This window comes from Gracilinanus agilis, chromosome 1, assembly GCF_016433145.1.
Source record: "Gracilinanus agilis isolate LMUSP501 chromosome 1, AgileGrace, whole genome shotgun sequence".
In the NCBI taxonomy this organism is placed as follows: domain Eukaryota; kingdom Metazoa; phylum Chordata; class Mammalia; order Didelphimorphia; family Didelphidae; genus Gracilinanus; species Gracilinanus agilis.
The window spans coordinates 703,153,187-703,179,982 of record NC_058130.1 but is presented as its reverse complement, the minus strand read 5'-3'; the positions used below and the strand labels follow the sequence as shown (position 1 = coordinate 703,179,982).

The 26,796-nt window shown below is 37.9% G+C and overlaps 1 protein-coding gene across 1 annotated transcript in view; it reads right to left on the bottom strand.

Annotated features, from left to right (window-relative positions):
• The window catches only part of ARHGAP39 (Rho GTPase activating protein 39), a 367,301-nt gene extending 342,513 nt beyond the window's left edge, over positions 1-24,788 (bottom strand). Inside the window, exon 1 of the mRNA XM_044684642.1 lies at positions 24,251-24,788. Within this exon, the coding sequence (XP_044540577.1) occupies positions 24,251-24,788 (538 nt within the window). The remainder of the gene's footprint in view (positions 1-24,250) is intronic.
• Positions 24,789-26,796: the final 2,008 nt, after the last annotated feature.

Here is a 26,796-nt window from a genome sequence, read left to right as displayed (position 1 = left end):
AAGAAAGAAAGAAAGAAAGAAAGAAAGAAAGAAAGAAAGAAAGAAAGAAAGAAAGAAAGAAAGAAAGAAAGAAAGAAAGAAAGAAAGAAAGAATGCTAGGAAGTCCTCTATTCATTCAAGATCCATTTTTTTTTCCTCCCATAGGATTATATTGTTTCTCTGGGTAATAAAAAATGGTTATTCTTGGCCATAAACCTATATTCTCTGCCTTCTGGAATATCATATTCCAAGTCTGCTCCTTTAGAGTAGAAGTTACTAAATGCCTCCCTGGTACTTAAACTCCTCCTTTCTAATTATTTACAGTATTTTTTCTAGGACCTGAAAGCCCTGAATTTGGACTATATTATTCCTAAGAATTTTCACTATAGGGTTCTTTTCATTATGCAAAAAGAAATTTTTTCCCTCCCCTCTTTCAGCTATGGGTATCTGGCTTGAGTTTGAACTAGGTATTTACTATATTAGGTGTATTAGGTATTTAATAAATGATTGATTGATATGATTGTGTCATTCAAGAAATCTGATAGTTATTACCATACATTTTTTTCTTTTTTCAGTCTTTTAACTTTGTTTTAATATTTCTTATTGTCCCTTGGAGTCACTGATTTCTACTTGACTCATTCTAATTTTCAGGATATTTCTTGCTTGGGAAAAGTTTTGTACCTCATGTGCCAAGCTGTTAATTCCCTTCCTTTATTTCTTCCTTCACAATCTTTGGCAATGCTTCCTAGGTTTCTTCTTGCAATATAATTTGCACCCACATGAATCAACAAAAGTGGGTCAGAGTCATCTGTTTTGACAAGCCTTGGGAATTATGTCTGGAATATGTATTCCAGGAAGACAACAAACCTCTCTATAGTTATCAGGTCAACCAAGAGCAGCCTCATTAAGAGGGAATCACCAACCACCACTACTTGTCTCTTTTCCCTCTGACATATAATGAAGATCTTTCATCTACTAGCACCTATGGTGTTTTTTCATTCCATCATGGGCAAACAGCTGCTTTTTCCTCAGCGCATCCATCTCTGTCCTCTTCAAAAAAAAAAAAAAACAATTTGCTTTTTAGCTCTAAATATATAATAATCCTATTCCTTCTTTTCTTCTTCTATGTGATATTCTTCTACTATCCAGCCTTCAAAAGTCAAATTTCCTTTCTTGGAATTAAGACACATTGAAGCTTTGCTTTTTGGGTTTTTTAAAGGAATATTTTATTGTTCTTGATAACCTAGTGTCATGACATAGTAATGGCTGATGTTTGAAAATGGATAAAGTGAACCAATCTGTGTACAAATATTTTAATTCCATAAAGCAAATGGAGGATTTGTAACTCATGGAGTATACAAATAGAAATGATGATCAATTCTCTTTCATTTATTAGCTGATATAATATTCCTGAGTAGTAAGTTTCCAAGCACAAAGCCAGAATAAAGAATTTGCATTCTAGGGATATACAGAGTAAAATTCAGAAAAATAAAAAGGCAATGAAACAAAGTAAGAAATAGCATATCCATTGTAAAGGCACAAAATAAAAATCTATCTAATGGTCAAAAAAAGGAACATCTCTGGTATATGAGCAGTAGTGTATAGGTACACACAACATACTTTTAATTTAATCTTCATTACTAATATTTTACCCATCACTTTCTTTAACAATCAACATAATAATATATCAATCCCTGATTTGTTTATCAATTTCTGAAGCATAAAAGTTCACAATGAAATAAGCTGTTATATCAATTGTCAGACATAAAGAGGAAGTAGAATGAGTGAATGAATGAATGAATGAATGAATGAAAGAAAGAAATCAGTTAACAAGCATTTATTAAGAACTTGGTATTTGACAGGATTGTGTCAAGGGAGAGGCATACAAAGAAAAGCAAAAATAAAATACAGTCTCTGCTCTCAAAGAGTTTGTGTTTGTTTTTTTTTAAATCCTTACCTTCCATCTTAGAATTGATACTAAGTATTGCTTTTAAGGCAGAAGAGTGGTAAAGGGTAGGCAAGGGTGGAGTTAAATGACTTGCCCAAGGTCACACACCTACAAAGTGTCTGAGGCCACATTTGAACACAAGAACTCTTGTCTCTAAGTCTGGTTTTCAAATACACCAAAGGAGTTAACAGTCTAATCAAGGAGATAGGTGTAAATTAACTAGGTACAGTCAGATCTATTTGAAAACATGAATTTGTTCCAATATGACTAATATGTAAGGAAAAATCTGAGTATAACTTCAATCTCAGTTTGCTTAATTTTTCAACAAGAAGACAACCACCATCCACAAAACTGGTGTTACAATTTTCCTTCAAATTTCAGATAAACCTTTTACCTCCTAACATTTCACAATTACTCAAAGGCTTTACTCTTCTAAAGTGGCTTTTTAAATTAACCTCGACAAGCAAATTTAAGGTCTTTTTCAAGGCAAAATGCCATATGTTTTGTACATCTTCTGGTACAATAGGAGTTATGAGTAGAAGAAAGTCAGCAGCCATGCTACTACTCCCCATGGCCATGCCCCCTGGAGTTGTGGCCCAGAGCAAGTAGCCCCTGACTTTGCTAGCCCTGGGTCACTGGCATAGTACCTGCCCTTTAGAAGCATTACATTCCAATGGCAGAAAACAATTCTAAAAAAGAAAAGGGTGAAGAAGAGAGAAGTAGCCAGCCCATAAGGGTCTGGAATAAAGTCAGAATCTGATCCCAGAAAGGAATGAAGGAATTAACTATGTTTTTGCCTGTTATATTCCCAGTACTTAGAATAGAGCCTGGTACATAGCAAGTACTTATAAATTCTTGTTGACTGACTGACTGCTGCTATTTCTATCCTTTGGTGCCAATCAAGAACAAGCTCTCATCACCTTTTATGTCAGCTTTTAGGATAGTCTGCTAATTAGACTTTCTGTTAGAGAATCTCTTCCTCCTAAAGCAGAGATCTGACCATGTCAATCCCCTGTTCAGAAGTCTCTAGCAAAAAATTCAAATTCCTCAATTTAGCACTTAAGGTCTTCTACAATCTTGTTCTAGTCTACCTTTTCTAACTTATTTCACAATACCCCTTTTCATGTACTCTGATATATTTGTTATTCCCCAAACTTGATAATCCATTGTCTTCTTCCTTTAAACTGCACAAGTCATCATGAATGAATGAAATATACTTCCCTCTATACTTACAATTCTTAGAATCCTTAAATTACTTCAACATTAATCTTAGGTGCCAGAGAATAGTATATTTAACACTCAAGATGATTCTAACCCAAGATGGCAATTTGACCTTTTATTTCTTGGACTTATTGGAATGAGATCCATGACTAAACCCATGGCTGACAGAAAAACATGGGGAAAATATGCCAGAACTACTGCAGAGTAAAGTGAGCAAAATCAAAACAAAATTTATACAAGTACAACATTCTAAAGAAAAAGAAATTAAGATGTGAGAACTCTGATCAATAACTCATCATGATTCCAGAGCATCAGAAATACATCATACTACCCACCACCTAATAGTGAGGTACTGAATTAAAGGTGTAGAAGAAGGCATTTTCAAAAAATGACAAACAGAAGGATCTGTTCTGCCTGACTTTTCATATTTTTTTTTATATTTTGCCTTTCTTTCAATATTAGAGGAGGACGACTTGTAGGGTTACCAAAATAAAAAAAAAGTGAAGAAAGGTCAGTTACACATTTTAAAAATTAAGAGGAAGGTCAGTAGGAAACATAGCTGAGCAGGGCAGTTTAAAAATAAAATGTCAAATTTATAGTAGTCTTGGAGGTAGAAGCAAGCAATGCCTGCAGTGCAGATTCATGACTCAAACTACGATCTTTTTTTTCCTGTTTTGCTTTGTATGGAATGCTCATCTTATTCACTGTTAAATTTGGCATTTTAAAAATGGCTCTGAAAAGGCATACCTCATTCAAAAAGAAATAGCATAGGCAAAAAGGGAGTGAGTGGGTAAACTAGCATTGTACTTTAAGAAAACAGATTCATGTGAGATAATACAAGAACCAGGAGATGGTTCAGCAATCACATCTATTCAGTTTAATACAAAAGGATGTAATGTGGTTCATCTGGGCCAAATCCCTTTATTTATCTTAGTTATCAACTCCCTATTAACCATTGTTGCTTTGTCCTTTATATTCCAAAGATCATTCTGCTTAACAAGGAAAACAGAAGAACTGAAAAGCTCTGTCTTCCCTTCATGCCCTGTCATCATTATCCAATCTACCTTAAGCAGTAGAAATTTTCCTTTAGATTCATTCTCCATTTCTCACCAACCATTTTTCATCAATTAGAAAATCCAAAACCTTTTTGTTCTCCTTATTTCCCCCCTAGTCTCAGTGCATTCTTAGCTTTATTCTTTGGTTCTATTCTTATTTGACCACATACCAAGATTTTGTATTCATCTTCCATTACTTGCCCTTGTTTTCACCTTTCTTTTTCTTTTTTTTAATTTTTTTTAAACCCTTAACTTCTGTGTATTGGCTCCTTGGTGGAAGAGTGGTTAAGGGTGGGCAATGGGGGTCAAGTGACTTGCCCAGGGTCACACAGCTGGGAAGTGTCTGAAGCTGGATTTGAACCTAGGACCTCCAGTCTCTAGGCCTGGCTCTCAATACATTGAGCTACCCAGCTGCCCCTGTTTTCACCTTTCATACAGATCTTTTGTAAATCTAAGTAAGTTAATGAAGTCCTTGTGCGTTCACATTTCTTAGGATAGCTCTTCCCATTCCTCACCTAAATTATTTCCATGTCTTCAGAATTTCATTTTTGAGAGCTTTCCAACCCTCCCAAACTGAACAATTTCAGTACATAAGATCTTACCTTTCTCTGGTCTGTCTTATTCTTTTCTATTATAAATTCTAAGGTAGACTGTCATTTCCCCCTAGGTTTCCATTATTTCCACCCAAACAACCAATTTTCTTGTTGGTGTTACTAAGCTCTATTAACAGAATTCCCCCTCATTTATCTTCCTATTTTTGAGGCAGAAATTATCATTAAGATAAGGCAAGAAATTATTAGTTGCTCTGCTTTTGATGGATGGGTTCAGGAAATATCCAGATAAATGAAAATACCCATCATTACTATATCTCATGCCATCATAGAAGGCTTATAATCTCTTTACAAATAATCTTATCTACTTCCTCTTTCTGTCTAGATAATCTATGTAATAGTCAGTCTCAAAGTGAGTTCCACATTGTGATCCCTGGATGCCCCTTGAGACCTTTTCAATGAGTCTAGAGGGTCAAAATTATTTTAATGATAATAATAAAATATTGCTTATTAAAAAAAACCTCCCTTTTCCAACTTCCTATCTATGTGAAACCAGGTTTTCTTCATATGCTTCAACCAAAACTACATCTAACATACCAAATGTTGAAAAAAAATACAAGAAACCAGTTGTCCATCATCCATTAAACCAGACATTAAAGAAGTTTGTCAAACTATGAAAAATGATCTCACTCTTCCAATTTTTTGCTTTGAGAAATAATTGTTTTTCTTTTTAAAATGTTATATATTAACATACAAAGGATTTATCATTATTTTTAATGAATTAAGAAATAAATATTTTAATTCATTTTTATTTCTAATCTGACTAATGTTAACATATTTGTATAACTCACATAAAGAAAAGCTCAATAACTATTTTTTTAAACTAGCACCTTCTGTCTTAGAATCAATATCAAGTATTTGTTCCAAGGCACAAGAGTGTTATGGGCTAAGCAACTGGGGTTAAGTGTCTTGCCTGGGATCACACAACTAGGAAATGTCTGGATCTAGATTTGAACCCAGGATCTATTCTCTCTAGGCCTGGCTCTATCTACTGAGCCACCTAGCTGCCTCCTCAATAACTTTTAAGAGTGCAAAAGGGTCTTAAGATCAAAAAGTTTGAGAACTCTTGGTCTGTAATTTACAATGACAAAACTATCATGTCTGTCTCTACTTTCATTGATCTGCACCCAAGTGTTCTCCAACCTTCTTCCATCATCTGTTTTCTGCATTTCTTCAGATATGTTTATGTGAAGACAAAAATAGGTGGACAGCTAGGTGGCTGTCACTTAACAGTAGCAAGTCACTTAACCATTCTTCTGCCTTGAAACCAATATTTAATATTGATTCTGAAGTGAGTTTTTTTAATACAGGTGAACATTACAATATGTTCTTAATATGTAATGATTCTCCATCCACTTATTCAACCCCCTCTTTCCCATATTTTTGTTTTTAAGTAAAATATACCCTTATAGAATCATTTTCCTAGGCATGATTGTGACTCAACAAGTTTGAGGGAAATTTAGGAGAAAAAAATGCATCTTTGTATAAGTATCCATTTCATCTTACTTATTAGACATATTCTAGATTTCTATATATTTGAGGCTATAGTCCTGTTGCTCACTTTCTAGGATTTTGCCTCCTGTGAGTTTCTCAGCATCTCAGGTACTATTTTTCTGACATTCTTACTATGGTCTATAGCAGAAGTCCTTAATCTGAGGTCTATAGATAGACTTCAGAGATTGGTGAACTTGGATGAGGAAAATAATTATATCTTCATTGTCAGTCTTTGCCAGACTTCCAAAGGGTTCTATGATACAAAAGCATGATAGTATCTAGCTTTGTGGATTTACATAAGTATATTTTTACAAGCCTTAATTATATGCATTCAACCCCTAACCAAGAACCTCTTTTTTCCTGTATTATAAACTATCTTTCAGAAATACAAATCCCATTTTCAAAGACCATCTTCTTATTCAACTATTTATTTCCCAAATCTTCAATTATTTGTCTAAGGCATCAATCTTTAGGTATGTTTTCTAGACTCCTTCTGGCAGTTATAGTTTGTTCCCTTATGAATCACTAGAGTACTCCTTCTTCCTGTGGTGGTTCTGCTGAAATTAGCCCGACAGTATCTTTAACTCGGAATTCTCATTCTTTTTCTCACCTGTTAGTACCTTTCAACAACTTTACTTCTCTTACATAGAAGGAAGCCAGGTGGCACAGTAGCTAAAATACTAGCCCTGGAGTCAAGAAGACATGAATTCAAATCTAGATTCAGTATATGTGATCCTGGGGAAATCACTTGGCCACTACTGACTTCAGTTTCCTCAACTGTAAAATGGAGATAATAATAGCCCCTACCTCCCAGGGCTGTTGTGAGGATCAAATTAGATATTATTGGTAAAGTGTTTAATGCAGTGCCTACCATGCTTAATAACAGACACTTAAGGGGCATCAGGGTGGCTCAGTGGATTGAGAGCCAGGCCTAGAGATGGGAGGTTCTAGATTCAAACTTGACCTCAGATTCTTCCTGTGATGCTAGGCAAGTCACTTAGCCCCCACTGCCTAGCCCTTACTACTCTTCTTCCTTAGAACCAATACACAGTATTGACTCCAAGACAGAAGGTATGAGTTTAAAAAAAAAAAAAAGACAATAAATAAATGCTTGTTCTCTCCCCTTCCCCTTAATTCTATTAATTAATTTCTATAGTTCCAGCTCCTTTCTTTTTTTCTTCTTCAGCTTCTCAAATTCTCCCAAATTTCCACTTCCCAAATTCAATTTCAGGTGCCTAATTCAAAATTTAAAAACCCTACAAACTATCTCTATCCCTCCTCCTTTTTCCTCCTGCTCCTTCAACTTCAGCCTCCCCGCTTCTGCTTCCATACAGATCAAAAGCCAACTAAGAAATGCTACCACAAAACGAACCCATCAACATCAATAAAACTAAAAATACTTCTTTCCAATGCTCTCATCTGATCCCAAATCAAAACGAAATTTGGTAATCTTTTTCCCTACTTCAATTCCCCACCAAAAAAACTAAATCGATATGAAAAGAACAGGAAGTATCAGCTTGATTCTATATGTTGAAAGTTCCCTGTACCACGGGAATTTCCTTATTTTTTAATATGTTGTACAGTATTCAGGCACAGTGTTTCTATCTTGAATACTGACATAACTCTAAAAACTCTCACTAAGTAATTGCTGTCATTCTTAGATTTTACTCTTGGTTTCATACATTTCATACATTTTATGCAATATTAATCTATAAGCAAAAAATCTAAATTCCTCATGACTAAGATTTAATATATCCTTTTTAAAAATTGACATGTGGTTAGTTAAAATACTTGGCAGTAAGCAATTAAACAATCTTAGCAGATAAAATGTCTTTGTAATTAACAGGAGACAGGAAACAAGAAAAATTCCAAAAAAAAAACAACAAAAAAACAAAAACAAATTTTGTTTTAAATGTTTCAACAGAAACATCTGAAAAGCTTTTTCCATATCAAAACTCTGAATTAAGAAATTCATGAAAAGCCATGAAGCATTCCATTAGGCTGATAATTCCTCTCAATGATATTACGAGCTCAATTTGTCCTATGTTCATTTTACCTACTCAGTTGTCTCTAAAACGCATTCTCCAGTTGTGTTCTGGCTCCTCAATTTCATTGTAAACTTTCTGAGAGCAGAAACTGAGCTCCTTCTTTTGTGCTTCCTCCCAAGTGCTCTACAAATAAAAAATATTCATATTCAACAAATGAGAAGTAGCTTAACCTTGTGGACAGAGAAATGGCCTCTGAGACAGATTCCTACCTCTGATACACATGCTATGTGACACTAAACAAGTCATTTAACCTCTTAGTGACCCAGGTAACTGACTATAAACTGCAGAGCAGCTGAAAATCTATATTGGTAGAGGGACTTTCTCCTCACCAGGAAATTGCTATACCATTCAAACAAGTATAAGTCATTCAAGAGGTATGGCTGTTGATTTAAAATGGATGAATGAATTCCACGAATCCCAAGAATAGTCTCTAAATATGGAAATTTCAATTACTAGGTGGCTATAGCACTAGAGCAGCGGTTCCCAAACTTTTTTGGCCTACTACCCCCTTTCCGGAAAAAAACATTACTTAGCCGCCTAGAAATTAATTTTTTTAAATTTTAATAGCAATTAATAGGAAAGATAAATGCACTGTGGCCATCACCACCCCCCTGGATCGCTGCAGCACCCACCAGGGGGCGGTGGTGCCCACTTTGGGAATCACTGCTCTAGAAGGACCAGAATACCTTGAAAGATTAAGTTGCATCAATTTATACAATGCATTTTTTTAATCCATAAAGCAAATAAAATATAAGGAAAATTTTTATTTCAAATTAAAATTACATCTGCTTGTAATTACTTATATATAAAATGAATAAGCACAGATAAAAAAAAGGAAGCATTTATTAACAAATAAATTTCCATGGAATCACTTATGTAGGAATCACATTTTGATTTTTTTTGTAGCATATTTGCCTTAAACAGGTTTTTGCAATGATATATACATCTGTCACCTAGTTCTATCATTTTACAGTGTGACAAGACACTGGTGATGCCTTTGACTCATGTCTTTAATCATTGTTTCTATAACTTCCACTTATTATTGCCACATGAACAATCTCTAGTAAACTCTTCACTCCCTTTCTGGTCTTGGTAATTAATGTTGGATTACACTTTTTTTATATCTTATATAGTTGTTAATAGGGCTATATCTAGAACATTGTAGAAAACATGTCCTACTTGCTGCTTTCACTGAGTTAACACCTTGCATTAGCTCCTCCTTAATCTTGTAAAACCAAGCTCACAATCGGCTTTTGCTTTGGGTTGTTCTTTATTAGAATCTGAATATGTGGATGGAAGGTACTCGGGATAATTGCAGACAAGACTTGGCTCTCTTATACTGGTATAAAGCCAGTGTCCCTGCAAGCCTTTCTGTAGATTTTGATACCAAAGTTTCATGAGGTGGCCTCCTCACCTTTGCTACTTCTGGAAGTTCTCTAGAGTTCTGATGAATAATCTCAACTATGCTGTCCTTTGCTTTGCAAGGGAGTCAGTCAATAAACACCTTATATGTGCCAGGCATTGTGCCAAAGTCCCTAGGGATGAAAAAAAAAGACCAAAGACAATTCCTACTCTCAAGAGGCTCACAGTCTAATGGGGGCAACAATAGGTACAAACAAGAAATATACAGGTAGGGGCAGCTAGGTGGCTCAATGGAACAAGAGCCAGACCCAGAGACTGGAGGTCCTGGGTTCAAATTTTACCTCAGACTCTTCCTAGCTATGTGACCCTGGGCAAGTCACTTAACCAGCACTGCACCTAGTCCTTACCACTCTTCTGCCTTAGAACCAATAGAAAGTATTGACTCCAAGATGGAAGGAAGGAAGGAAGGAAGGAAGGAAGGAAGGAAGGAAGGAAGGAAAAGAAACATACAGGTGAAATTGGAAATAATCAACAGAAGGCAGGCACTAAATTTGAGAGATCAGAAAAGGTTTCCTGTGGAAGGTGGAATTTTAGATGAGTCTTAAAGGAAAGGTGAAAAAGGAGAGCATTACAGGCATAGGGAACAGTCAGTGAGAACTCTGACTGGAGTTGGGAAATGGAATGCCTTGTTCTAGGAACAGGAAGGGGTCGGTGTCCTTGGATCATATGGGCCATGATAGGTGTTAGAAGACTAGAAAGATGGGAGGAGAAGCAGGCTATGAAAGACTCTGAATTCCAAACCAAAAATTTTATATTTGATCCTGGAAGTGATAGCCTGGAACTTACTGAGTAGGAGTTGACATTATCAGAACTGAGTTTTAGGAAGATTATTTTGACAGCTAAATAAAGGACAGACTGATATAGGGAGAATTTGTCCAGGACAATTAACAGGTTAGGCCTAGAAATCTAGCAAAAGAGAATGAGAAAGAGTAGAGAGATGGGTAGGAAAAATTGAGATAATTGTGTCCCAAAAACCTAGATACAAGAAAGTATCAAGAAGAAAGTGATAGAGAATGTCAAAGGCTATAGAGAAATCAAAAAGGATGGGTATTAAAAAAGAAGTCATTAGATTGGGAAATTTAAAAATCACTAGTAACTTTGGAGAAAGAAGTTTTTATTTATTTTTTAATTTTATTTATTTATTTTTTTACTTTCCCCTTCACCACAACTCCCCATATCCAACAAGCATTTCCACTGGTTTTAACATGTGTGATCAATCAAGACTTATTTACATATTATTGATAGTTGCAATGGTGTGGTCATTTCGGGTCTACATCCCCAACCATGTCTGCATCAATCCATGTGTTCAAGCAGTTGTTTTTCTTCTGTGTTTGCACTCCTGTATTCTTCCTCTGATTGTGGGTAGCATTCTTTACCATAAGTCCCTCAGGATTGTCCTGGGTCATTGCTTTGCTGCCAGTACAAAAGACCATTACATTCGATTTTACCACAGTGTATCAGTCTCTGTGTACAATGTTCTTCTGGCTCTGCTCCTTTCATTCTGCATCAATTCCTGGAGGTCTTTCCAGTTCACATGGAATTCCTCCAGTTTATTATTCCTTTGAGCACAATAGTATTCCATCATCAGTATATATCACATTTTGTTCAGCCATTCCCCAATTGAAGAGCATATCCTCATTTTCCAGTTTTTTGCCACTACAAAGAGTGAGGTTATAAATATTTTTGTATAAGTCTGTTTATCTATGATCCCTTTGGGGTACAAACCCAGCAATGCTATAGCTGGATTGAAGGGCAGGCAGTCCTTTAGAGCTCTTTGGGCATAGTTCCAAATTGCCATCCAGAATGGTGGGATCAGTTCACAACTCCACCAGCAATGCATTAATGTCCCAATTTTGCCACATTCCCTCCAACATTCATTACTCTCCCCTTCTCTCATTTTAACCAGTCTGCTAGGTGTGAGGTGGTACCTCAGAGTTGTTTTGATTTGCATTTCTCTAATTATTAGAGATTTGGAACACTTTCTCATGTGCTTATTGATACTTTTGATTTCTTTACCTGAAAATTGCCTATTCATGTCTCTTGCCCATTTATCAATTGGGGAATGGCTTGATGTTTTATACAATTGCTTTAACTCCTTGTATATTTGAGTAATTAGACCACTGTCAGAGTTTTTTGTTATAAAGATTTTTTCCCAATTTGTTGTTTCCCTTCTGATTTTGACTACATTGTTTTTGTTTGTACAAAAGCTTTTTAGTTTAATATAATCAAAACCATTTAATTTATATTTTGTAATTTTCTCTAACTCTTGCTTGGTTTTAAATTCTTTCCTTTCCCAGAGATCTGATAAGTATGCTATTCTGTGTTCACTTAACTTATTTATGGTTTCCCTCTTTATATTCAGGTCATTCACCCATTCTGAATTTATCTTGGTGTAGGGTGTGAGATGTTGATCTAAACCTAATCTCTCCCATATTGTTTTCCAATTTTCCCAACAGTTTTTGTCAAATAGTGGATTTTTGTCCCAAAAGTTGGGCTCTTTGGGTTTATCATACACTGTCTTGCTGATGTCACTTACCCCAAGTCTATTCCACTGATCCTCCCTTCTATCTCTTGGCCAGTACCATATTGCTTTTTTTTTGTAAAAAACTGCCACAAGTTACACTACTATTTGTTGAATAGTGGATTCGTGAGCTTCAAGATTATATCTCTAGATACAGTGGTTTCATTTTTTTCAAGTAACATCTTTTACCAAGTAAGGGAATCCACTGAACAAATATTTCTTTCCATTGCCTATTGCCAACAAAAAATTCAGGCCAATGAATCTATGTATCTTGTTTGATACATATATTGAATAAATCTACAGCATGTCTTACAAAAAGCAGCAATTGCTCATCAATCATTCTATGTACATAAGAAATAAATACCTTCAATAAAAGGATTCTACAGTGAGAATGGTAGAGAAAATTGTCCTGAGATAGATTTTGCTTCCTTTAAGTTTTCAGATAAAAGTGAAGATATTCCATTATATCTAGAAACTGAATGCATAGCAGTTTTATTGAAAAAAGGTACCCTGAAAAACTATTCCACATACATCTTATTGGAAGGTTTGTTGCACTGATAATGCCACAAAAGGCTTTAATAAGCCCAATGAACTTTTCTAATTCAGCTAATGTAATGGATCAGTTAGCATTTCCTGTTACTTGTTGGATCTCAGCATCTGTATGTTTCTGAACATTTCTAAGCATTGGCTCACTAAATAAAATTTGAAAAGAAGACACAAGACATTTCTCAAAGACAGGTTGAAGAATATGCATGAGATAGGGCCAGATCAAAGTGTAATCATATTTAGCTAATGCAAGTATCATCACACTGCTTGAGAAACAGCAGCCCATTGCTTAGAATTATCTTTACCTATCATAAATTGTGGCTCTTTATCTCTTTATGGTGAACTTAGGTCCAAGAAGAACCATGTTCCTTGTTACCTTATAGACAGTCAACTGAAGAAAGAATTTCAATGATGGAATCTTCACCATTACTGGAATCAGATGAGGAAAACTCTGCTTCACACATAGCAACTATAGCATTTATGTCACCAAATTCACTATCTGCAAGTTCGCCATTTGATATTATTAGTTCTAAAATCTGTTCATCAGAGTCTCTCAGACATTTTATCAATAAGAATGCAACAAATCTATATTACTATGACAATCAAACTATAAATGTGAAAAAAAGAATTTAAAAATTAGCAAAACAGTGGAAAGTATATATAAAGATAAAAAACTTATTTTATTTCACATTCACAAGATTTTATAAACATTTGATGAACTCTAGTAATCCTCCAAGGAGAAAAGACTAATATGGGCAAAGAAATGCCCCATCAGAAGCAAACGTAAGAACATTTCCACCTCTTTATGAGAAAAGGATAAAATGTTTAAGTAAAAGCAATCATTTGATGCACCTAGTCCTTACAAGTAGAAACACATTTTATTTCTTTCAAAAACTGAAAAGTCTTTAGAATTCTAAGGCACATTGATTAAAAGAAAGATATTAAAAAACACGAAATTTAAAGAAATACCTCTAAATTTCAAGTATCTAAAAAAAATTTGTATCATTCAACACATTCCATTCCTTCTAATGTTAATTCCATTCAAAAGGCACCTATTAAGAGTATACTACTTGCAAGATTATTTCCTGTGGAGAATCCTCATGGTGGAATTCCAAGACAAAAGAGTTCTATACTTCCATAATTCATGGAGCTTTTAAAAATCCATTTCCTGTTAAGAAGGCTTTCATAATATGGGATAATAATACTCCCTCTTACATGAGCTATACTTTTCTAAGTGGTTCATTATTTTACTTTACCACAAAAAAAAAAAATCATACTCGATGGAAATCCACAAATGCCTAGGACAGTCTTCCCCAAAGCAGTTTAGTCATGTTCACCTCAGGTCAAAAATCTTCAGTGGCTCCCTTAAAGACCTCGAGAAACTGACTCCAACTTACACTAATATTCTCTCCCTACAAGTCAACCCCTTCACTGTAGCAAAACTATAATAACGGTTCCCCAAACTAAATTTCAACTCTCTCATCTCTACAACTTTGAATACTATACCTTGAAACTCACTATCTGCAGTATTTCTAACTCAGAATGCTAAACTTCTTTTAAAAGCTCAGTTCAGGTATCACCTACTAATTACTCAGTTTATCTTGATTTCCCATAATTGCCCTCTCCTTTCCTCAATTTACCTAAATTTACCTAAATTTACAACTTATAAATTTGTTTACAATTTATAAATTTGATAACACGTTATATCTGCTGCCACCTTCCCAGTAAGCTCTCTAATGAAGAACTCTCATTTTTGCCTCAGAACACAGAAAAGTTTTCTTTGCAAACTAAAGGTACTTAATAAATATTAAGTTATTCACCATTTATCCAATAGTATGAATTGATATCTAAATCATCTGAACATATTAAAATTATTTAATTAGGATTGGAAACTACACAATACACAATAAAACTGAGCAATATAAAAATTTGTAAAACAATCACACCCTTTGACTTAATTCCATTCTCAGAAACAGACCCTGAATTTATAGGGTTTTTTTAACTTCCTTTTCTGACAGCAAAATAGTCTAGTAGCTAGAGCACTGGTGAATTTTGAAGCTCAATCTTTTTTTTTTTAAGTTTTATTATAAACTTAACATTTATCAATACAAAATACTAAACTTGATTAGCAAATGTTTAATTTTAATGTACAAAGTATAACCATTTTTCTATAAATCCTTCCAGGTCCTTATCGGGATTTTTTGTTGTTCCTCTGCCCTTATTCTTGTCTTCTATATAGTCACAGGCAATGTAATTTTCTAATTCTTTTATCTTTCCTTTGCATTATTTCAAAAATGCCTTTCCAGATTCCTTTGTATGCCTTTCCCTTGATCTCCCTGACTCTAAGCCAAGCACTCTATCCACTATCTAGCTAGCCCATTATTTCTCATACTTGTCTAATATTTCCAGCCACAAGTTTTCTTACTAGTTCTTTTCTTGGATTTGGTCTTCTAGGAACTTGTAAGTGTCTCAATTGCCATTGTCCTTAATGGTTGCTATTCACTATGATATCTGTTGTGATTGATTACATGTATCTCAGAATTCTGAGTTAGAATTCTGAGAAAGTAACTGCCATCAAGGTTTGGAGCCTCCCCTGCCCTTCCTGGTTCTCTGTTATTTCCAGTCTGGTTCATTTCCTTTTTCCAAAATATGCTCCCAATTCCTGACAATATCCATCACTCTTCCAACTACCTGGGCTTAAAAACCCATATCTAGTTACCAAAATTTGTCACATCTTTGGTCAAAAAAATGAAAAATAAACATCTATTAAGCAACTATAATGTGTCAGGCACTGTAAGTACTAGGGATACAAAAATAAGAAATAAAATAATTTCTGTCCTCAAAGAATTTACATACTATGAGAGCGAATAATATATACGCATATAAGTATATACAAAGTAAAAGTAAGGTAATTCATAAGGATGTATTAATAGTTACTAAACACACTGGGAAAGCAAGAAAGGCTTCATGTAGTCCAGGAGTCGGCAACGTATGGCTCTTTCTGCAGGAGCCATAAAGTCAATTTATTTTCAGGCGCTGTTACAGAAGCGCGCACTGTGAGCACTGCACGGCTCTCATGAAATTACATTTTAAAAAATGTGGCGTTTATGGCTCTCACAGCCAAAAATGTTGCCGACCCCTGATGTAGGAGGTGATACTTGATTTGAGCTCTGAAGGAAGCTTTGATTTCAAAGAAGTAGAAGTAAGGCTGGAATAAATTCGACCTTTGAAAAGGCACAGAGATGGGACATTCCACAGGTTAGGAACAACAAGATAACTTGTTTGGCTAGACTAGAGAGTGAAGAAGAATCATTTGTAATTAGCCTGGCAAGGAAGGGTAGAACCAGGATATAAAGAGCTTTAAATCTGTCCCTCCACTGAGCCAAAAAAAGAAACTATATTTAGTCCTAGAGATAATAAAATGCCACTCAAATTTATTGAACAGGATTGTGACATGATCTCACCTGAACTTTAGGAATATCACTTTGGCAGCTGTATGGAGGACAGATTAAAGAAAAGTGAAATTTGAGGTAAAGAGACCATTAGAGAAGCTGCTGCAATAGTACAGGCGAAATGTGATGGCAGCCTAAACTAGGCCAGGTGAGTTGAGGAAAGGGTACAGATACAAGAGATATTGTCATGGTATTATCAAATGGCAACTTACTGGCTATGCAGAGTGAGGATGATACAATGAGGATGACTCTGGGGACAGCTAGATGGCACAATGAATAGAGCACCAGGCCTGAAATTGGGAGGACCTGAGTTCAAAGCTAACTACTAGCTGAATGACCCTGGGCAAGTCACTGAATCCTGTTTGCCTAGCCCTTGTCCTGTCTTAAGACTCTTTAATAAGACAGAAGAAAGTAAGAGTTTAAAAAAAAAAAAGGATGACTCTTAAGGTTATTAATTTAGGTAACTAGGAGGCTGATGGTACCCCCTATAGAAACAAGTAAGTTTATAAGATATATATATATATAAGCATATATATATATACACATATATATATATATTAAGTTTGAGATGACTACATAAAATCCAGTTCACAATGGCCAATAGGCAGCTGCTAATGGAGGACAGGAATTCAGATAAGAAATTAGGGCTACATAGATCAAGAAGTATATGTGTAGAAATTATAACTGAATCTATGGAAGACAGTACAATGCAGTTGTTCTTAACCTGGGGTCCAGAGACTCTCCAAATTTAGGGCAAAGATGGCCCAGCAAAGAAAGACTAAGAATAGTCAGACAGGTAGTAGGATGGTCACCAGTTATAAGTTCTGCCAAAAATTCAAAAAAGATGATAATTTTTAAAAGGTCATCGTATTTAGAAATTACAAAATCAACGGTAACTTTGGAGAGAGCAGTTTCAATTAGTGACGTCAAAAGCCAAATTGCAAGACACTGAACAATAAGTGAGATCAGAGAAAGTGGAATTAAAAGTATAGGAAGCATTTTCTAGAAGTGTGGTTGTGAAAGCAAGAAGGGATATAGGATGATAGCTTAAAAAGATGTCAAAAGTGAAGGTTTCTTAAGGATGCTTAGTGTTCATAAGCAACAAGGAAGGAGCCAATGGATAGGAAGATACTGAAGAATACGCTTAGGTTCTCAAACTACTCCATCAGAATGCTATTTAAATCACAAAACATCTAACTACTATTAAAATACAGATAGTAGTTACTATTATAGATATAAAAGACTTTTGCAAGGTAGCTAGGACAGAATGGTGAATTCAAATTCTTCCTAAAAAGCCAACTAGCTGTGTTATCCAAAGCAAGTCATCTAACTTCTCTGAACCTCAGTTTCCTCATATGTAAAACAGGGATGATAATAATAGCACCTACCTCGCAGAGTTGTTGTTAAAATTAAATGAAATAATATATGTAAAACAATTTGCAAATCTTAGAGCATTAAATAAATGTTAGCTGCCATACCAAAAACTCCAAATACAATTTATATCACTGTTTTATGGGAAAATTAGTTATAATATTCAAATAAACTAACTTTATTTAAAACTGCCCCACACAACTAATCCATACCATATATACCATGTTCAGATTAATGTTCATGAAAGACTATTTTCGACTACTACATTCTAATGGATCTGTAATCTCAGCAATATGTGTGTGTATTCTCTCCAACAATATGCAAACCATCCATCCATTCCTGCCTAAGTCATGTGACTCTTGTCATATTTACTCCATAAAGCTACTAAAGGGACACTCAGTGTGCTGGGAGCCTTCTTACAATTCTCTTGACACCTTGCAACTCACAGAAGCATGAGATAGCCATTACTCCTGCCATGTGACCAAATTATCTTTCCCAGCCTCATATATTTCTCTGATCACAACCTTTCCACCACTTTACTTGAGGAATTAATACCTTCAAACATGCTAAAATCTATTCATGCCCACAATATGCCTCTCCATTACCCTTCAGATGATCCTCAACTTCCATTCTTCAGAGACTGCAGTATTCCATGAGGTGAGAGCCTCTAATGTCTCACTCCTGGCTTAAAAATTCACCACTAGCTATAGGACAAAAAAGTTTATATTCCTTGAGCAACACTGAAGGCATTCCACACACTGGACTCAACTGACCTTCGAAACTTCCTTCCTTCCTTCCTTTCTTTCTTTTTCTTTCTTTCTTCCTTTCTTTCATTCATTCATTTCATTCATGCAAGTCTCTAACAAGTACCTACTGTATTCCAAGCACTTTCACTGAGAAGCAGTGTCAAGTGGTCAAAAGCACTGGATGTGGAATCTGGAATCTCCAGGTACTAAAGCCCTAACACTACCACCCAAGGTCATTCTTCCTATACTGCATGACCTTGAAAGAACCTGGGGGGGGGGCGGTCCTTATCTGTAAAATGGCAACAATGACAATACCTACTTCACCAAGTAGTTTGGAAAAAACAAACTGTCAATGGGGAAATTCTTCAATCAATTTCTAGAGTTGCTTGGGATACTAAGAGGTTGAGCAGCTTGTCTAGGGTTAAACAGCCACTATGTGTCAGAAGTGGGAACTGAGTCCACAACTTCCAGATGTCAAGGCCAGCTCTAAATCCTCTAGGACAGAGATGGTGAACCTTTTAGAGACAGAGTGCCAAATCCCACCCCCACCCAACTGCCCCAGACCAAGTGCCCTGCCTGCCCCCCCAAGAGACCCCATGCTGTGCCCTTCCTCCTCACCTCATGCTGGGTATGCTCCAACCCCTCCCTTATCCTACACAGAGGAGGGAGGAAGCATTCCCATTGAACTGCTGGACAGAGGGGCTAGTGAAGTGAAGAATGTCTTCTCAGTGTAAAGAGAGGAAGAGGAGTGGCCTGAGTGCTCTGCTCCCCTCCAGCTCTGCCACCTGTGAACCACCCACCTTACCCCGATGCACTCCCATTGGGGTGCTGGACAGAGGGGTGAGTGAAGTGAAAAAAATGTCATCAGAAATGATGGCAAAGGGGAGAGGGGATGACTGTGTGCCCACAGAGAGTGTTCTGCATGTGATCTTTGGCACCCATGCCATCATTGCACTAGGATACACTGTTCTAGTGACCCTTGTGGGGATTAAATAAGGCATCCTATTACATACGATGTCCTTGCAAACCCTAAAGTACTACATAAATGTAACTGACTATTATTGGACAAGTCCCTTCACTTTTCTCAGTATCAATTTCCTCATCTGCAAAATGGTAGAATATGATTATACCCTATGTTAAGTGCTTTAAGGGACACAAAGATCCTCAGGGGTCTTACAATCCAGTCTCAGAGAATACCAGTCAGAACATGCCAGGCCATTAGTGCTCAACTTGAGGGTCAGGAACATCTAGGTTTAACTGATGCCTCAGATGGACAAATCATAACCTCTCTGTCTTATTTAAGTCATCTATAAAACTGGGATAATTAATAGTGTCTACCTAAGTTGTTGTGAGGATCAAGTGAGACAATACATGTAAGCACTTTGTATACCTTTAAAGTGCTATATAACAATTACTTATTATAATTTTCTACTACTCCCTTCCACAAACCTTCAAGACCAGGCCAAATGACCCTAGCCCAATGTACAATAAGCAATCTCACTTTCCCACTTTGGCTGACGGCAATGCTATGATTTCAAAAGACCTCTTCCTCAATTATCTGAATCCTACCCCCATCCTTAGAGGTCCAGTTCAGGTCCCACTTCTTTCATAAAGCCTTTCCCAAACAATCTAGCCCACAATGACTTTTCCCTCCTCTAAACTGCTACAATTCATTTCATACTACCTAGTGCTTTGGTTATCTCTCTGTCCATTTTATATACTCCATCTCTCCAATTTCCAGATTAAAAGATATTGCTTTATGTTTCTTTATCTCTACTGCACTAAGCAGAATAAAAGATTGTTGAATGAAAGATAGAAAATAGAAACAAAGCAAAGCACTGGAGATAGATGTTTAATGTTTAAGATCTATTAACATGCCAATGGAAAAATCTTGCAGATATCTGTGAAACCTCATTTTAAAATATTTAAAAGAAAAGTGGGATAAATTCAGAACCAAGAACAATCTTACACAATTAAGCATGGAATATGCATAATAAAAAAGAAAATAAACAACATCTACTGTTGCTTCATAAAACTTTAAATCATTCTAAAGCATCGTATTTGCTTTTTTCTTTTTTTTACAAGGTGTGGCATCAAGATTACTGACAAGAGAAACAATCTATAACATAATTTACAAAGGTTATATAAGTAGACTGAGCACCATGAAGTTTCCAGACCTTTGGCTTCAAAGAGGAAATAATGATCTACAATTCAGTAATGCTAAAGCACCATAAATAAAAAGGTAGATTCACAAACAAGGAAGCAATTAGCGAAAACTTTTTTTTTTCCTTATAGCACCAAAGAACTAAATGGCAGCCTGGTTTATATCAAGAGGGTTAATTCAATGAAAGTTATTATTAAATTGTCCAAGGGAATGCAGAGGCTCCATGTGGAATGCTGTTTCCAATTCAAGATTTCCTCCATAACTAGGAGAAAAGGTTAATAGACATTTTAAAATAACTTTACAAAATATGTTAAAATATACTATAGATTTTTTTCCTCTCTCCTTTTTTGAAATAGTAAAAAATCTCAACTTCAAATCCTAGAGTGCTAATATGGACCACCTTATTCAGGTTGAAAGATTTCCCCATAAATAGTAAACACCAGTGTCATGAGTTATAAATAGGACTGGATATGGTTTTCTGTAGTGATTCTGAGACACGGGATAAACAGACAACCCAACCTGAAAAAAAGATCATTTCCACAAATTTGGATCAATTCCATCAATTTGGAAGGATTTTCTACCCTTCTCACAAACAGAAGTAGGAGCAGGAAAGGTACCACTAGTGGACTCCAACTCCAACTCTTCCTTATTTCCTCATTCTCATTTAAAACTGACCACACAAAAGTCTTTTTTTTTAAAATATTATGAGCAATATTCTACATAGTAGGAGTCTTATATCCAATATCTTTAAGATACTGAAATTTAACTCGACTTTATAGAAACATCTAAGTTTTAGTTTGAATTTCATTATCACCTAACAAGTCTAACAATCATTCACTCATTCAACATTTATTCTCTATATTATACGAGGCACTGCTAATCACATACCAGAAATCACAAAAGTTCAGGATTGAAAAGAACCTCCAAGGCCACCTAGAGCAACCCAACCCTCAACAAACTTCCTCCTTCAACACACACCCAAATGGTCATCATCCAGCCTTCTTAGAGGGAAATGTAAAAAACACCTAGTACTATGGATATACTGTGAATTGATCTTATTTCACTACTATTAAGTTAGTTTTGCAAGTATTCCTACATTAATTTAAATTAGGGAACTAAGAATTTGATGTTCCCTTCAGTACAGAATGAAGATTCCTATGAACTAAGATGAACTTGGAAAAAAGACTTAAAAGGTGATCCACAGATTGATTAGAAGACAGTGTATCAAAGCTTTGTATAGGTTCAGGAAGCAAAGAAAAAGACATTAAGAATTCGAGTTAAGGCATAAAATGAATTCAACATTAATGTCATGCTAATCAGTATTATTGGGTTCTTGAAGAGCTAGTACACCCAAGACCAGCATGCCATTTTATAGATTTGTATGACAAACCAAAGCAAAACACCACATTAGCAACCAGGGTCAGAACAAGGAGTCACTATAAAGCAGTAAGTCTGATTCCAAAAGCCACTCTAGAAAACATCTCTTTACTTTATAGTCATACCTCACTGCATATCTCCTATCTTCCCATTCTTCCACCCCCACTCAAATGAAGAAAAGGTAGGCATGGCTTACTAGCAAGCCACCTGCTGTTTATCAAAGTTACCCTGGACATAGAGTGTTAAATTTCCCTCAATGGCTTAAAAAGAGATCACCACATTGTGTGTGCCAGGTGAAATACAGAAGCTTTGCAACTGTAGATTTTTCTGCGGAGGTCACTGGAGGGTTGATTAAACTAGTATCATGAAAAAAAAAATCTATTCTGCAGTTTCTGCAGCTCAAAGCTGCAGAGGTCCCAAAGCAGCTGCATGGTGAGAAACAGTACCTAACACACCCACAGCTAAAGGACATAGAATATGCCACACATTTTAAAATGCAAGGCATTCTAAATGCCAATCATTTAAAAACCTCCAGCACTACTAATTCATGGAGTTCAAATCACATGGACTCTCTACTGTCCAACAAACATATCCTCCTGACCATCCAGATCAGAACTGGGAGGGAGCTGCTTTGCTTTAACATGCAGAACAAAATGGGGAAGAGGGAATGTCACTCTCCAAAGCTTCCTGTAGATGAACTAGCACCCAAATATCATTTAGCCTCCAAATTATTCCCCTTACCTCTAATCCCCTCCACTGGGTCATCTTGCCTAACAAACAAAAAAGGGTCAAAAATCCATACCCAGGAACCAAGAGGTTAACAAAAAGGGATGCACTTGTCTGCCCTTACTAGCAACCAGAGGTTAAAATCCCAAATCAGTGAGGCTCTAATTAGGTAGTAAATTGCCCAAATTCCCCTCCTGCAGAAGCCAGAACTCCCCCAATCTACTCAAGAACTGGGTGTCACTACCTGCCCATTCCACACTCTCTAAGAACATATCTTTCAGGCCACACACGTAATTGACTCAAGACCTTGCTGCTGTTATTCCCATTCCACTCACATGACTCTCCTCCTCTACCTATCCCCCCAGGAAGCTGGGCTAACAACATACACCAATACTCCTTACCCCCACATCCTAGTATCCCTCAAAACAAAGATTCCTACCCTCAGTTGGTCCTTCCCCTTTCCTACCCCAGGAAACCAAAATTCACATACCATCCACTCTGGGAACAAGACCATACCAGGATCCCAGGCCTAACCTCTTCCCACACATACAGAGACTAGTATGAATGTGTGTGTGTGTGTGTGTGTGTGTGTGTGTGTGTACACACTCACACTCTTGGGCACCAAGGCCTTCATCCAGTCAAGAGGCTATGGAAAGAGAGAAGCCCACACATACATCAGAACACAGCACACCCCACTCCAAATTCAGCAGTGCAGAACCCCCAATCATAAGCAGAGAAGCTAGATCTCACACACACCCAGAAACTGAGAGGCCCAGATCCAGGGAAGCCCCCATCCCATCCCCAACATTACCAGAGGGGTCAAACCTCTGCATCCAGACATTCCATAACAAGGAGACTCCCACCAAAACCAGAGAGGCCTAGTCCATAGATAGATTAGATAGACCAGATAGATGGACAAACAGACAGATAGAAAAGACAGATAGCTAGATAGACCCCAGGACCAAGACACACACACACCCAGAAGGGAAGAGACCGCACACATACAACCCAGAACCAGAAGAACAGGCTACCAAATCCAGAGAAACCTAGCCTCACACATGTATATGACAGCACCGGCCCCCACCCCAATGAGAAGCAGAGGGACCTAGTCCTCCCATCTACATCCCAGACCCAGAACCATCCCCACCCGAACCAAAGGTACCCCTCTCCATCTACCTTAGAACGAGAACCCTCCCCCACCAGACTCGGAGTAGTCCAGCCCCTCACATACACCCTAGAACCAAGAGCCCTCACCAGTACCAGAGGGTCCCTGGACACACACCCTAGAACCGGGGCCCTCTTGCAAGACTCAGAGGGGTCAGCCCCCAAAACACACCCTCGAACCAGAACCCTGTACCAGAACCTGAGGGCCCCAGTCACACACACACATTGGCCCTAGAATCAGAATCCTTCACGAGAACCAGAGATCCCGCACACACACTCGAATCAGGACCTCCTCCCAACCCAAAGGGGCCCAACCCCCCACACACACCCTAAAATCAGGGCCTCCACAAGAATCAGAGGGGCCCGCCCCTACCATCTATCTTAGAACTAGGGCGACCCCCTTACTGCTCCCCCTCCCCCCCAAAGCCCCGGTCCCAAAAGTCAATGCCGGGGGTCGTATCCGCCGCAGCGCAGCGGCCGCCGGCGCGGGACTCCTACCTCTCCGCCATCTTCCTCCCCGGGCGCTCGCTCTCACAGGGCCGGCGGGGCGCGAGCCGCGGGGGCGGCGGCGGCGGCGCGGACTGAGTCCCTCATCTCGGCCCAGCCCGGCCCAGCCCGCACGCTGCTCCCGCTTGAGCCGTAAAAGCTCCTTCCTGCGGCTGCGGCTCCGGCGGCTCCTGCGGCTCCGGCTGCTGCGGCTGCGGCTGCGGCTGAGCTGCGGCTGCGGCTGCGGCTGCTGCTCCTCGCTGCTTGACGACGCTGCCCTCGCTGCTGCTGCTGCTGCTGCTGCTGCTGCTGCTGCTGCTGCTACCGCCGCAGCCACTACTGCTGCTGCCTCCAGATCCTGCGCGGAGCAGGGAGCCCGCGCGCGTCCTCCCGTCACCAGCGCAACCCCCCGCCCTCCTACTCCGCCCCCTGCTGACGCCTCATGCCTCCTCCCCATACCCGTTCTCTCCACCGCCAACCACTGGGCGGCGCCAGGAAAAAGTAGTAAGGGGAGAGAGGGGAGAACGCGACTGCGGGGTCCCTCGTTGCTGGGGCTGATGGGAGATGTAGTCCGGGCCTCTCTGAATGCAAAGGAGTTGTAGAGGTCATTTGAGAAGGCAAAATTTAAACTTTTGATAACATAATCTAGTCCCAAGGGGTCCACAGGCCATGAGCTTATATGAGAAAAACACTAAATCTTTATTTCCATTAAACTCTAGTTTCCTTGGTAATTTCTATATATTTTATTTTATGTATTTACAAATATCCTGAGAAAGCATCCCTAGGCTTCACCAGACTGCTAGAGGATTCCAGGACATAGTCTAACCCTATCATTGGAAGAATGAGGAAACTTGGGTTTTCGAAGAGAAAAGCACTTGCCCAAAGTCCAGCATCTAGTTAGGGACAGAGCAGTCAGTAAAGAGAACTAAAATATGATAGAGAAAAACACTGACCCTGAGGTCTAAGAGGCTATACAGATTATGGTGCTGGAGATAGAGTTCAGCACCTACAACCTAGAGTTGTTTACCTTCAGTTTATTTCTTTCACAGCTTCAATCTCCCCATCTCTAAAGTGAGCATAATAACACCACCTACCTTGCAGGGTTGTTGTGACATTACCAAGATGTGCTGGGTAAAACATATTTTTAGTCCATATGGAGATCATAATCTTGCTGTTGTTTGTCCTATATTTTCAGAGGAACAATGTCATTGAGTAATGACTTATGAATGAATTGGATTTAAGTGACACAGAGATGCGCAAAACTATCAGCCTGACTCTCCCAGTCATCAGAGTCCAGTGGCAAGACAAACGTCAAGATGACTAGTGTTCTAAGATAAATTAATAAGCTGGGGTCAAGTTGTAACTGACCCCCCAGGAGACCTCAGAGGAAGTGGAGTTTGTATCCTGATATCCGGATATCCAGAAGGAGGAAAGTCATATGCCTGTGAGAGGTTTGGTTGAGACTATAAAACCTAACCTGGGTTGCTGGTCAGCTCAGGTTGGTTTAGCTCAACTGAAGGATTACTGGCTGAAGACCTGGGAAAGCTGTATCATTGCTGGATTTTGACAGGACTCAGCAGTGAGGATACCACTTTCATTCCTGATCTCCATTGTGCCCTGCCTTGCTATAATCTCCAGCTTGGTGTGTAGAAAAGTTCATTCCCTGACCCTGAGGCTTCCCCATAGACTGGTAGAATAGAACCCCTTTCCCTTCCTTCAAACAATATTTCATTGAATTAAACCCCTGTTTATAAAACCTTTTGTCAGTCTACTCACTTGTTAGTTTCACAGACTCCCTGGTTAGGTGGATCTGTGTTGGCAGTTGGGCTTCCAACTGCCAAACCCATTCTAAACTGTATTTCCCCAATTTGTTAATCCCAGTCTATTGCCTTGTCTTGTCTATTACTTATCCATCCTCAGAACCCTGTTAATATTTAACCTAACCCCCAGTTTTCCCCCATAAGACTGGTGACAGCTCAGGATATAGTGGCCTTCATGGCTATTGAAACAAATTGTTCTTATTCACCCCTTCTGCCAGAGGAATTCTTCAGATGCCTGGGGTAGACACTCCTCCAACATAGCACTGAAGCAGACTCTAAAGCCCATATCTAGTCCAGCCCTTTAATTTTACAAGGGAGAAGCCTGAGACCCAACATGGTCTAGTAAGTGACTTGCCCAAAGCTACACATAGGTAATATCAAAGGTAGGACTGAACCCAAGTCCTTCAATTCTATATCTAGTGCTATTTCAACTACACCACACAGCTTTTTTTAATTTTTATTTTATGTATTCGATTAATTACTTTCGAATTTACTTTCCCATGGTTACATGATTCATGGCCTTTCCTTCCCCTCCCTCTCCCCCCTCCCAGAGCCAACCAGCAATTCCACTGGGCTTTACATGTATCATTGTTCAAAACCTATTTCCATATTATTATTATTTGCAATAGAGTTTTCATTTAAAGT